This window comes from Phasianus colchicus, chromosome 10 (genome assembly GCF_987193195.1).
Source record: "Phasianus colchicus chromosome 10, bPhaCol1.hap1.1, whole genome shotgun sequence".
In the NCBI taxonomy this organism is placed as follows: Eukaryota; Metazoa; Chordata; class Aves; order Galliformes; family Phasianidae; genus Phasianus; species Phasianus colchicus.
In genome coordinates, this window is record NC_143445.1 from 396,275 (window position 1) to 410,621 (window position 14,347).

The 14,347-nt window shown below is 41.5% G+C and overlaps 1 protein-coding gene across 11 annotated transcripts in view; it reads left to right on the top strand.

Annotated features, from left to right (window-relative positions):
* Positions 1-1,820: 1,820 nt before the first annotated feature.
* LOC149916510 (sex comb on midleg-like protein 2) overlaps positions 1,821-14,347 on the top strand; it is a 270,511-nt gene continuing 257,984 nt past the window's right edge. For 4 of the 11 annotated variants that reach the window (XR_016469497.1, XR_016469499.1, XR_016469498.1 and 1 more), the window contains exons 1-3: positions 2,491-2,920; positions 3,091-3,273; positions 4,756-4,959. Coding sequence is in view for 4 of the 11 variants with exons in the window: in XM_090146947.1 (XP_090003073.1) it covers positions 2,905-2,920; positions 3,091-3,273; positions 4,756-4,959 (403 nt within the window). In the remaining 7 variants the exon portion in view is untranslated. The other 7 variants (XM_090146946.1, XM_090146948.1, XM_090146949.1 and 4 more) reach the window with 7 other exon arrangements.

A 14,347-nucleotide genomic window follows, 5' to 3' on the forward strand; every position in this document is an offset into this window, starting at 1 on the left:
CCCAAACAGATGAAGTTTTCTACCAGAAAAACAGCTTTTCTTAGATATGCTTCACGCTTCATCCACAAAATACTATATGACAATGCCAAAGGTGACTTTTTCCAACAAAAATACGATCTTTTCTCCCACAAATATCACCATTCTCCCAAACAGATGACATTTTCTACCACAAGTACTACTTCACACTCCACAGGATGAGACTTACCATCATACTTTTCTAGACTTCATATCACAGTTTCCTCCCAAATTAGATTTCCTTCCAGACATACCAGCATTCCCCGAAACAGAGGACATTTTCCCCCGGAAATACCATCTTTTCTCCCAGAAATGCCAGCTTTGTCAAAGATATATGAACTTTTCTTCCAAATCCATGATATTTTCCCCCAGAAATATCAGTTTCCTTCTTCTCCAAAAAATATAACACTCCAATACCCAATATCTCATTTTCAGCCAAAACTATCACATTTTCTGACAGAAAAACCAGCTTTCTTCCAAAAATATGACATTATCTCGACAAAATACCACCATTCTCCCACAGAGATGGCATTTCATCCCACAAGTACTACTTCACACTCCACACGATGATACTTTCCATCAAGAATAGGGCATTGGACCACAGAAATACCAGCTTTCTGCCTAAGAGATGACATTTTCTCCCAGAAATACCACTTTTCTCCCAGAAATACAGGAACTTTTCTGCCAGAAACACCATGCTCATCCTCTCCAGATGTTGTTTTCACCCCAAACACTAGGACCTTTCCTCTCACTACTCCCTGCTTTTTCAAAACTAGATGGTCTTCTCTCCCAGAAATACTAGCATTTTCTGAAAGAAAAGAATGCTGAAAAATCTCTTCAAGTTATTCTTCCAGCTAAGGGTGACGTGATACACTCCTGACACAGTACCGTGGGAAGATCTTACCATAAACTGGGAATTTTGGCAGACTTGTGAGCAAGTGTTTCAGACAATCAGTTTGACTGCCTGCCATGAACCACGAATCATCTCTTTAGGAGGCTACAGCAGGGCTTCTCCTGAATAACAAATCTCTGAGGCTTTGACAAGGAGGCCTGGTGGGAGATTTGGAAAATCCAGTAGATGGTCCATGGGTCTGATGCCCTAGCTGACCACATCTCAGGGATTCTTATTACTGGACTTGTCCTTGCTGGGTTCCACTGAGCGCCCACCTTTCTGGGAGGTATGAGGTGCGCTCCTGAGCACCTCTGTCCATGGAGCTGCACCTGGAGGGGATGCCATAGAATCATTAAGGTTGGAAAAGACCTCTAAAATCATCTCGTCCAATCATCAGTCCATCACCACCCTGCCCACTAACCACATCCTTCATGCCCTCCAGCACTCCATGCTGTGGGCTGATGCTCCGAGAGCAGAGGTGACGGCATTCACTTCAGAACCTCATCCCTCGCCTAACCCAAAGCACCTCACCACCCAATTCTGGGGATACGCTCTGTGTGGGGTGGCAGATGAAGAACCTGGTCTTTAAGGACCACGGTGCCCTAAACTCGGTGGCCATGCCTGTGTGGATGTTTTTGAGGTTCATATCCTCATGTGGGAAGTGCTGGGCTGGCCATTTGCAACCAATGGCACACCGCATCCAGCAGACTCCACAGGGTTTTCTCATTTAAACAACCATTGTAGCACTCCAGGAAAATGGGAGCTGGGATGGAGCATCCATTACGGTAGAGCTGCACCGTGCTGCGATGCATCTGACACGCAGTGCATCCGGAAGCAGCTTTATTTTTAACCCACGTTTTTAATTCCCGTGAGCAGAGCAGGAAGCACAGCCCCGCAGGCACCAGCAGCACAATCTGCAAGCCGAGATTACAGCTTTGTGAGTGCGGGAGATATTTCCATCCTCCTGATGGCTGAGCCGAGAGGGAAAAAGGGGAGGGGAACAAAAAACGTCCATCTATGAGGCGAAAGCTCCCGAACGAGGAGCCCCGGGCACAATCCCGCGGCACCAACCCCGGCCCGCAGCGGGGCCTCACCCGGCCACCGCCCTCAGCGGCCCCACCCGCAGCCCCGCGCCCGTTGCTCGGCAGCTGCGAGCCAACCGAGCCTGCCGGGAAGGTGGAGGGGCAGCACCACGGATAGCTCTTATTGGTCGAAGGAGGTGAGGGCGGAGCTCGAGGACGGCCGTCTTCTTCGCTATTGGCGGAGAGAGCCGTCAGTGCGGGGCGGGGGGCGGGGCCTCGCGGCTAGCGGGGCCGCGTTGAACGCCGCGGTAGGGCGGGGGGAACGGAGCGAGGGGGCGGCGGCGGTCGAGGGTAAGCGAGCCGCCGGCTGCGAGGAGAGCGGCGCGAGGTAGGGAGCGGCGCGGGGGCCGTCCTCACCTGTCACCGGGCGCTCCGCCCTCCCTCCTCGCGGCCCCCGGGCTCCGGCCGCGGGCGCGGTCCCTCGCGGTAGCGGCCGGGCTGGGGCTGTGCTTTCGTCTAAGGGGACCCTCGTCCGGCTGCCCTCAGGTAGGTGGGAGGGGGGCGGAGAGGGCAGACCCCGGGAAGGCCGCCTCTGGGCGCGAGGGCTCCCCGCCGCCGTCGCTGCGGCAGGCGGCACCCCGGAGTGGCGCTGCGCGAGGGGGGGAGCGGCTGGGGGCCGCCTCCGTGCGCGGGGCGGGGGGAGTTGCGAGGGCAGAGCCGCGCGACTTCTTATTCGTATAGCCGCGCTTCTTTTCACAGCAACGTGAATAGCTGTAAAACACATAATTCTACCTAAATTAAGTTGTTTAAATTGGAGATAAACAGATGTCTTAGACCTGCTTCTCTTATAAGAAATCTCCCTGTAAGTAAGTCGGCACGCGTGTTGTACCCTGATGAGCATTTTGATCCTGGAACCCTTTTATATATGAAGTTGATGTATTTCTTCAAGTTCTCATAGAGCAAATTTAAAGTGGCATGGATCCAATGGAAGGTACAACCAGTTCTTTGGATATAAACGCGTTAAACACCAGAAAGATTGTTTATTCCTCTCATGTCTTGCATGTTTTAAATCAAAGCTGAATGTCTTCTCCTTTACTTGTTAGTGTTGTGCTATACTTCGTCATGCTCAGGGGCTGTTTGACATCTTCTTCTTATTCGCAGCTTCCTTTGATGGGGAGAAGCATGCCATCAATCTTCCTTCTGTAAACAGTGCATCGTTTGTCCTACGTTTCTTGGAGAAACTCTGCCACAGTCTTCAATGCGATAATCTTTTCAGTAGCCAGCCTTTCAGCCCCTACATGGGGTGTGCACATAGTCCCACGGAGTACGGTAGGAACAAACCAGGTACTATCAAACAGCTGTTGTTTACAAGTACTGATATTTTTGATAAGTGTGGTTACTTTATGAAATTTAACATTTTAATCTGCTTTGCTATAACTTTAATTGATTGAAATGAATACTCTTCAGTTCTTAGAGGATTCGTTCCAGAGCACAAGTGCTGTGGCAGGTTGGGATAGCTCATACCACATGTGCAGAAATCATTTTGTTCTGCTCACTCTTTCTTGTGGTCAAGTAGGAATTGTACCACTGGGTTACTAAAAGAACAGACTCAAAACTTCACATTTTGCCTGTTCAATTTATGTTTGAATCATAAAATAACCTTGGAGAAAGATGCTTACTACCTTATAAGAAGGGGCTTGCTCTGAGAGATGATTCAGTTCAGCCTATCCTACAACATTAAATACTCTTTTCTTCCTTCTTTGTTCACCTTGCTCAGTGGCGGCTCCAAAATTTTAAATTCTGCAGCATACAGTCTAGTAGAGAAGGTGGGTTTTGCAGCTGGCTGCTTGTGACATTTTATGTGAGTTTTGGTACTCTGGGGGTATATAGAGTGAGAGGGAAATAACATGCTCAGGGTCTCCCATCAAATGGCTTGCAGTGCTGGTATTACGAGTCCCGGTCCAAGGGTTATCAGGAGCCGTAGCTGAGAAAACTTTGACATCAATGCAGTTTCAGTCTTAGAGGTGCTGCTTTAGAAAATAAAGTATTGTGGTGGTTTTGGTATTTCGGTTTTTATTTGTTTTGTTTTGTTTTTTTCCAGTAGAGAAATTGTATTTGTTTCATTTCATCAAATAAAAGTCATTTGCTTTAATACTTTTCAGGAAAGTAGCCTAAATTTGGAAATTTGGATGATGATAGTATAAACTAAGCTGTTACTTCAGCTTTTGAAGTTTGTATTGAATGACCGATTCTATGTGAAATGGATTTGTTACCTGGTGAATGACTTGATGTATGTTTTTGCTTTTGTACTTTCATGATAAGCCTTAAACCACTTTGCACAGTTTCCAGGTAAGTACTGTTCTTTTGTTTAGCACTGAAAGTCAAACTGTAGTGTGGAAATCATACATGCATGGTTGCTGAAGATAGCAGATACTGACCATTGTGCACAGACATTATTAACGCTGTGTGGGTGCTTCAGAATGGGCACCAATAGCAGGCGTATGCTATAGGGTTTGGTTTGTTGTATCGTCTCAAATCTGAGAAAAAATAGGGCAGCAAGGACAACTTTTAAGAATAGATTTTTGGTAGTTTAGAGCATGTACTGGTAGTTCTTGCTTTGCTGGGACTATTGCGTGAGTAGAGATGCAGGTTGTGATAGCTTTGTACGTTAGCAGGGTACGGAAAGGCTTTAGAGGTCAGATGGGAGTGAATTTGGGACTTAAGAAACAATGCAGTTCTAGCACGTGAAACATGTCTCTATTCTGTGTGCACTAGGTGTGAAGAAAGCAGAAATATTGTGTATAAATATGGCTTGTTCTTTTTCAGTGTGTGCTTATGTCAACAAGCATGGAAATTCTGGGCCTCACCTGGGTAAGAAAAAGGTTCAGGAGCTTCCAGATCACTTTGGACCAGGTCCTGTCAACGTGGTACTTCAACAAGCTGTACAAGCTTGTGTGGATTGTGCCTATCAATCCAAAACAGTCTTTGGATTTCTGAAATCTGGCCATCATGGAGGGGAAATGATAACTGGTATGTGAAGGTGTTTCTAATTTTTTTGTTTCTTCACTTGTTTGTGAACCTAGGGTAGGGAGAAAGAACGGAAGTAACCTGCAGTGAGATTCTATCACTTTTGTAACTCCTTAAGCATAGTCAAGAATGTATGTTTGTGAACTACTTTATTAAGATAGTCCTGGTGGAGTATACTTTATATCACTGGGAGTCCAGGATTTTCTGAACAGTTCTTAAATCAGAGTCTAGCAATAGTAAAGTTGAATTACATGTACACTGTACAGTTAGGTTGTTGGTAATAAGCAGAGCTTGTGCATCTCAACAGCTGCAGCTATACAAGCTATACATTTGTCAAGTAAGCTCAGTATGAGTGGAGTATCAGCTTTATTAATTCAAGTCATTCTCATAATCTTATCCATACATAATGTTTGTGTTCTTAATACCTTAACCAAGTGAGTGAAAAGTTTCCAGCTAATCTGTTTAGCTTCCAGGCAAGTGATTCCACATGTTAAATTTGCTGCTTCCTCCTTTCTCCCATTCCCTGGTCTCTTAGGTCAGTGTTCGTTCTCTTATGTCCTCTATTAAGGAATAGGTTTAGTTCTGCTACATATTAATGCCATGCCTACAGATAAATTATCCTTACATCTCAAACTGAATAGCTGCTGCTTGACATTTTTTTTTTCCTTCTAGGCTAGGAAGTCTCTGTATGGCAGTTAGCACATCAATTCATAATTCTATCACTGGCAGTAAAAAGACTTGGTGTTACTTTAATCTCCTTACGTTAACACCAGGTGTGAAAGATGATTAGTGGAATACAGGTTTAATTAAATCCTTGTAAAAGATGTTGCTATCTAACAGTGTCTGTAACATAGCACCCTGACCTGCATATAGCAGAATTTCAGTAGTCCTTGCTTATGTGTCTGCACAAGTTTGTTCAAAAGATAGATGCTTCTTTTCTACTTTGTAAGAGAAGTTTACTGGAACTGTGTAAGTATGGGTTTGAAACTTGTATTACTTTATTTTTTGCAAAACATATGAAATTTTATTATATTATTAATATAATAACATAGTAGTGCCTTGTTGTGCCTCATTCCAACAAGTCATGTTTTTGGGAACAAAATACACTGAGATGTGCTTTGCCAGTATTCTGATTGTTATTGTTCTAGAAGAAGGACTAAATTGTAGGCCAGTGGTGAATGTGGGCTATGATGGAATAGTTGAAAGTAATTATTTTACAAAGCAGATGTAAAAAAAAAAAAAAAGAAAAAAGAAATCTATCTATTTCTGATATGTTTTCATTGAAAAATCCTATAGGAACAGGAATTACTATTGTAATTACTGCTAGATTCAAAGAAGTCAGCTCAGTAGTCCTAAGCTCAAGAAGCCTGTGGGCTGCTCCTGAAGCAGAGTGCTGGAGCTCTCTCAGGTGTTACAGAGCCACAAGGCCCTTGTGGGTTTCCTGTGTTTTTTAGCTCTTGTCTTCTCATCATCTTGTTGGATAGGTTGCTGAGAGGCTCACCGAGTGATAAGTCAAATCGTAAGTCATTTTATAAAAAATTTTTGAGGGATATATTTTGAGAAGAACAAAATGTGGCTAAGGTTAATGTAACGCATTAAAACTCTTTGAAAGGGTAGATAACAGCAGGACAAGGGGAAATGGTTTTAAGCTGAAGGAGGGAAGATTTAAGTTGGATGTCGGGGGAAGTTCTTTACAGAGAGAGTGGTGAGGTGCTGGAACAGGCTGCTCAGAGAGGCTGTGGATGCCCCGTCGCTAGAGGTGTTCAAGGCCAGATTGGATGGGGCCCTGGGCAGCCTGGTCTAGCACTGAATGTGGAGGTTGGTGGCCCTGCATTGGCAGGGGGTTGGAGCTTCATGATCCTTGAGGTCCCTTCCAACCCTGGCCATTCTGTGATTCTGTGAAAACCAACTGTGCAGTTGAATAGGAAGGTAGGGTGTAGACAGTAGAATTAAATGAGAAATTGCAGAATGAAATTGTGAGAATATTTTCTTGTAGAGTTTTTGTTTGAAAGTTGTTTTTTTTTTTTTGTATAGTTGGTTTTTCTTTAAGACTGGCAAGAAAAACAATTGTCTGCATCAGAGATTAAGGAAAGAAATCTACATCTTTTGTGATGAACTTTCATGGCAAGTATTGTATTTGCTATAGTAGAAAACTGCATGCTGGGACTTGGATGAAATAATCTTGCTACAATATGTGTGAATAATTAGTGGGTTCTTTTGGTTCAGCTGCCAGAGAAAATAATTGTTTTGAATGGAGTTGAATTTAGGATTTTTTCTTACTCAAAACAAAAGCACAAACCATTTTAATTTTGCTTGATGCATAAGGTTTCAATTCCAGCAAATGTAACCAAAGGGAAATTAAAGGCTTGATTAGCAAGCCCACTCATGGTGGTGGTGTCAGCCCCTTTTTTCTGCTTCTAGCTCTGAGTCTGTGTCATTTAGTGGATGAAACAGACTGAGGTTCAGATAAACCTTCTCAAGCAGAGAATTAAATCAGTCTCTTGGGTGATTTTCTTCACTATCAGACAGACACATTTGTCTGATAGTTTAGTGCTCAGCCTTTCTCCTGGCTTGAGCTTGCTGTTTGAAACATACCTACACAATGAAAAGTAAAGAAATGAGAATGACTCTTCATCCCAAGGGCTGGGGTTGCACAAACAAGCTCCATTCCCTGTTTATTTGTCATTTGAGGTTGAGGTTGTTGCACCTCAGAAGTGCTCCTTTTTATTTTCAGCCCTAGCATTTATCTTGGAAGTAAGAAGCTTATGTTGTTCCCAGGCAGAGCAGAGAGTTGAGCCTGTAGATCTGGATCCCACTCCTTTGCTTGGAGTTCCTATGGTTGCCCTCAGATGTTTGGAGTACAAGGGAGCTGTGTTTGCACTGAATCCTGTTTTCTTTTTTTTGTGGATTTTTCTCATGGTGTGACTTGGGGCATTCAGATGGCCTCAGATGTTTCTTGCTTTATCCTCCTGACAACTCTAAGATAATATTATTCTTTTCAGTGCTTCTTTTCAAAATGAGAAATTAAGATGTGGAGAACAAGTAATTTCCCTAGGGCCATGTAAGACTACCTGTGAGGCTATTATGAAGTTATCTGAATGTTTGCTGCAGCTGATAGTGCTACCTTGAAGTAGAGATCAGGCTGTGCTGGGTCTCACAGCCCATTTGCTCTCCAGAACTGGTTGAGCTCCTAGCAGAAATATGCCTCCCGAGACCTTTTCCCCAAACAGGAGGTAGAGAGCCTTGTGTCTGAGCCACATGTGAATCATTAGGTTTTCATTCAAACATTGGAGTCTGGAAAAAATGTGAATGGGCCATGGAAACCCGTGGGTCCAGGATTTATCCCTGTGGTACTGACTCTTAAACTCTAGGCACCTGCACTGATCACCACACAATGAAAGCAAACGAGAGGTAGTGTGTTATTGTTGATGCTAGCTCGTGTACTTGCATTAACCCTAATCATAGGCTCACTTAACAGTATAAGTCAGTCACGCTTCTGATTTCCTAAGGAAGCATAAAATATGCTAGAGCTGGGGCGTTTTCTTTGTTTTTGCATGTAATATCTGTCTATTTCTGTAACGCAATATGGGTATGCTTCTTATTTCAGACTTGTGAATAAAGGCTTTCTTGTAATTTTTGTGGGTTTGTGTTTTGTTTTGTTTTTTTTTTTTGAAAATGCATCTGCCACTAACCAAATGTGATCCTTTAAAGCTCTGCTTACCATTTGGAAACTCAAAAACAGAAAGCTGCCTGAGAAGACAAATTGATGCATAAACCTGGTGTTCACACTGATTCTTTCCAACCCTAAGCATAATTTACAAGTTTGTTCCTGTTGTAGTGTCTTTCTAATTAGAAATAACCAAAGGATTCAGATAACGTAATTGTAATTATTTACCTATGTAGTGGTGGCATTTGCAACAGTAAGTTTTTTCGGAATCTCACCAAGTATCACAAAAAGGGAAAATTATCATTAACTACTACTACTATAGTACTACTATCATTCTAAATATTTAGGGAGCAAGGAAGGAAGTTAATAAGTTAAAGATGTTGGCCCATGTTCAGTCTCTTTGTAATCACTCATTCAAGTCCATTCTTGTGGTATCTCTGCCACCTAGATTTTTTAGAATTAAGTTGGAGTTTCATCACTGTAGCGTTGACAGCAGGATGGATTTCTCTAATGGTAAAATATCAAATGACAAGATGAGTTTCTGTAGTCAAAATTTCAGTGGTGATGCATGCCAGCAACGTTTTGTTGCAACGTTCTTAAAAGAAGAAATCTTTTATAGCGTGCAAGTTCTTTAAGATATGGTGATGCATTGTGGTTTAACCCAGCAGATCACTGAGCGTCACGTGGCTGTTCATTCACTGCCCCCATCTCAGTGAGATGGAGAGGAGAAATGAGGGAAAAAATGAGATAGAGAAAAAGAAAAGCATAATAATTATGGCATGTATATCTACATATACACACACATACTTGTAATCTAGATTTATAACAACGGATGCACAAGCAATTGCTCATCTCCTCTTGAGGTCTTGAAACAGTAAACGTTCGGTGCAGAAAGTCTATACCAAATTAACTTGAAAAACTGATGCTTTCCAGCTTCAGGTGAGGCAGTTATTCATTGATCTTTTGTACATTTCAAGTGTGCAAAAACTCACCTCTGGAAGACTGATATTTGTAGATAAAATTGATATGGCTTACTGGGCTCTGTTAGTGGCTCTTAGATGTAGTAAATTTGATGTTGTTAATTATCTTCTGCATATGGAAGTTCTACTTCTGCTGAATTTACCTGTCATTAACAGCTTGCTGCATTGTGAAATCATTAAATAGCAGCCTTTAACATATTTAACTCTGGTTTTTGAAAAGCTGAACTTCCTAATTGGGACTCATACATGTATGAACCCTTGGTGTCTGGTGCTGACTTGAGAATAAAACTTCAGTTATTACTTACAGGGCCTGCCTTACAGCATAAGATCACATGGCAGTGCCTTCTGCTTTCAGTATTTTACCAGTGCTGTGGTACAACTGGGTCTGGTTAATACCTGTTCAGATACAAGACAGAGTAAGGAAAATGTGTTTATTATTTCAGATCAGCCCTTTTTTACAAGGCATCGATTGGTTACTTGGTGGTGAATGTTGGGTTCTATTGCAGATGTGATGCCATCCATGCAGTAATGGATGGAAATACATTAAAGGAGCAGCATAACAATTTATTTCACAGGGCAAAGGTCAAGAGAGTGCTGATTCCATTTTACAAATCTAACAAAACTGAAGTGGCAGAAGCATTCTTTGAAGGCTTAAGCAGATGAGGGATGTTCAGTTTTCTGTTACAAAACCTAAATCAGAGAGCATTGAAATCTGTTGAATTTTGGAATAGTTGAGAGTAAGAATGTGAATTCTGTTTGTAACAGAAAAAAACTTGTTCTCATTCCATCCCTCTACTACTCGCATCTGCTCCACATGTCGAAGTAGGAAAAGAGTCATCTGTTGCTCCGTTAATTGCAAAACTGTATTTGTCAGACACCAATTCTGAATCAGCTCTCATACCTGTTACCATGCTTTCAATAACAAGACTGCAGCTGGGGTTGGTTTGTAGGGAGGCTAGATGAATTGAAAGGGAGTGGATTGGGATAGTATAGCTGCTGGACAGAAACACCTATTTTAAAAGATGATCATCCTATGAAGTATGCCAGTTTTCCCACCTTGTGTATGTGACCTGAGGAGCTATGTTAAGATAAGCTTAAGATAATGGCAGGACAAGGGGAAATGGCTTTAAGTTGAGGGAGGGAGGATTTAGGTTGAGTATCAGGGGAAGTTCTTTACAGAGTGAATGGTGAGGTGCTGGAACAGGCTGCCCAGAGAGGCTGTGGACACCCCTCTTCCTGGAGGTGTTCAAGGCCAGTTGGATGAGGTCCTGGGCAGCCTGGTCTAATATTTAATAGGGAGGTTGGTGGCCCTGCATATGGTGGAGGGGTTGGAGCTTCATGATCTTTGAGGGTCCCTTCCAACCCAAGCCATTCTATGATTTTCTGATTCTAAGCTCAAATGCTAGTGTCTTGGGAATCAAAGCAGAGTTTCTCTTTGCCATCCCTATTTACAGTTGCTTAACTAGGATCTGTAGTATCAGAAAGAAACCTGGGATATAATTGGAGTAAATGCAATTAAATTCTTCTGTAAAATAGTCAATTTAAAACCCTTTATGTCTTGAGCGATCATGGAAAGAGTGACATAAAATGATTATTTAACGGATGTATTTGGGATCTCTGCTTGATTACTATAAAAAGATTCCTTCATAAGACATTGTATGGAGTTGGCTGATATTTGCTGAAATACTCCTGTTGAAACTTTCTGGTGTGGAATATTGCTTCCAGTATTTCATCATACCTTTAAAAACTTATGAAGTTTCAATCTACAAGTTTTGGACTCCTTCATAGTGCTTTTCTGTAGCCATTTGAAGTATTACTTCTGCCTTTCAGTCTTGCACTGAGACTTCATTTGTTGGTCTCATTCTCTACTGATCTAATTTTCTCATTTGTTTCCTTTAATATTATAGTGCTTATCATTGATTGTGTCTGTTAGTATCTCTGAAATTCTATAGAAAGATGGCTATTGCTTTCCTTTTAGCAAGTTGCTGCAGCTACTTCAAGCCGACAAATAAAAGTTTGCTTTCTCCAAAAACCTCAGTAGCCACTGCTTTGCTTTTTTGATACAGATCAAACTAGAAAGTTTATCATTATTGTCTTGAGGATTGTGTACTTGAAAGAGAAGGGCTTGTGGACTTAAAAGCTTCTTTTTGCCACAAGTGTTGTGTTTAATAGAAGATGTTATGGTGGATTGCGTGTCTTGCTTTACTGAATTCACTAAGTAGGGAACCGGTTCTCTGGGTGTCTTTGTTCCACTTTGGGATAATGTTGCCTGAAGATCATAACTGTGAAATACACCTCAAGTTCTTCACTAAACTCCAGTTTTATACAGACTTCAGGAGAGAGAACGTAATTGCTAATAGAACAAGTTAAACGTGCTTAAAAAGCTCTCTGTGTGTTTTTTGTTGCTGTGGTTTGTTTGTTTGTGGAAAATACTCTTCCTTTATTTAATTCTGGAATTTTCCCAAGAAATTATTGGAAGTTGTCATATAAGAAGAGTAATAAAGAACATATTCTAGGAACTTGTTTCACAGATTGTACCAGTTACCCCCAAGAATATGCTGCTCCACTAGCATATGTTTTATAACTTTCATAGAGTAATTTTCAAGATGGTAATGTGGAGTTTACACTTCTGTGAACCTGTTAGCTATATTTTCCAGCTCTTAACTCTCTTGCCAAAGCAGCATTTGTTTCATGCAGATTTTTGCATCAGGCTTCCAACTTCTTCCTCAGGCTAGATGTTGGCCTAGTGCAAGTGGAGCTGAGAACATACAATGATGAGAGAATGGAGTGGTGTTCCCACTGATGTTTAACGACTCGTAGTTGCAGCATTGTGATCAGACTGTATTGTGTTAGTGTGCATGTGAGTCTAGGATTTACAGCCTTCTGCAGCTCTGCGTGTAGTCTCTTCAGTTTTTTGTGATGGCTATTGTCTCCGAACATATGGAGATCTACAGATGATAATTGTCCTCTTGCGTATGAAGTTAGAGACTCCCTCTACTGTGTAGAACAAATTAAACATTTGCTAGTTAACATGAGAGGTTTTTTTATGTTAAAAAATTCTTTTTATATTTATAAAAAATAGAAACATAATGCACTCCTAAACAAATTCTCAGAAGATAACCATTAAGAAAGATAATGAAAATGCTTGACTGAGATTGCATATGTGTTAATGCTAATATCAGACAATGAAAAAAAAATCAAACCTTACGTCCACATCCTGCTCATAATATTCAACATATACAGCTGAGATGATTTATGGAAGACTGTCTCAAACTTGTCTATTAGACATTTTACTGGAAATTTTTTAATGTAGTAAAGGACCAGTGATTACTTGAGAATGACTATTCTTCAGTAAGTCTTGTCTCACAGGAGACTTGTTAACAGGCTTGGAGCTTGTTATTATCTTCAAGAGAACATAGCAAGGAATTAAATAACAAAGCTACAAAGCCCATCGTTTTGAACAGATTGATGCTTTTGTTTTCTGTAGCAGAAACGTTACGTATAGAAGAAAACAGCACTTCCAAAGAGCATCGCTTTTCTGAGGACTCTATGGATTCTGCACTTAATTCAGTAAATCTGTCAAGCCCAGCCCGTCGAAATTCCACTGAATATCGTACTTCGGGGAGTGCAGCATATTACAGGAATTCCTTTCAGCCAGTGACTGCTACCTCAAATTCAGCCCCGATCCTGCGCCGGCTGTCATTGAGCTCTGCTGGGAACAGCAGTTACTATGAAGTCAGTAGGAATCGAATACAGAGGAGGATTGAAGGTATGCCTGAACTTTCCAAAGTATGTAACAGCTTTTATGAACATGCAAAGTCCGTGAGTTATGAACAAAGAAGTTCTTTGCCACAGAAAATACGTTACATATGGAGTGAGATGTTGTGCTGTTGCCAAGCACATCAGGCTTGCTAATGTAACTTCAAATGCAGAACTTAAGCGTGCTAGAACTAATACCATGGTACAAGCCAGAGGAGTCTTGTCTGCTGCTCTTTCCTCTCACTGCTGTCGTGGACCCTGCAACAGGCTGGATTGGACAGTGCTGGTTAAACACAGCTTGTTTCCTGAGCATTTTATCAATTATTTCTGTATTGCTGACATACAGATATAGGGTTTTTTCCTGTTCCTCTGCACAGTTGAATTTCCATTTGCCACTTTCCCAGATACTGGCATCTTGGGACCTGGGAACCAAACACAAGTCAAACTAATCCCTCTAGGTATGTCATAATGCTGGTTTTTATGTTGCTGTAATTATCTGCAGTTGTATAGAGTATTTAAGACAAATGGAACTGTTTGGTACGTGAAAGAAAATAAAACATCCTTTATTTTAATGTATGACAAAGAATGAATAATAAAAGCCTATTGTTAAGAATGTCATATGTAAAATGAAATGTGTTAGTCCTGTACAGACTAGTGATGCTTCTTCTTTTCACAATATTCTTACGCTGAAAGCTGCAAGTTCCACAACTGGACCAGATCTGAATTCACCTAAAAGGGAACCTTCAAGAATATTGAATAAGGGGGTGGTGATGGTTTACCAAAGCAAATGGTGATGTGGCAAGTTGTGTGATTGACTTATGGTTCCAGTCTGCACAGATACAAAGCTCCAAGGCCAAAATTTTGCTAGAAGAAGTGAAGTCAATCACATTCTCTTCTCATGAATACTATTTACATTTTGTAAAAACAATTGAGAAGCAAAAACATCTGTGAACTGATCGGTGAACCGTCACCCAGTCATAACAAC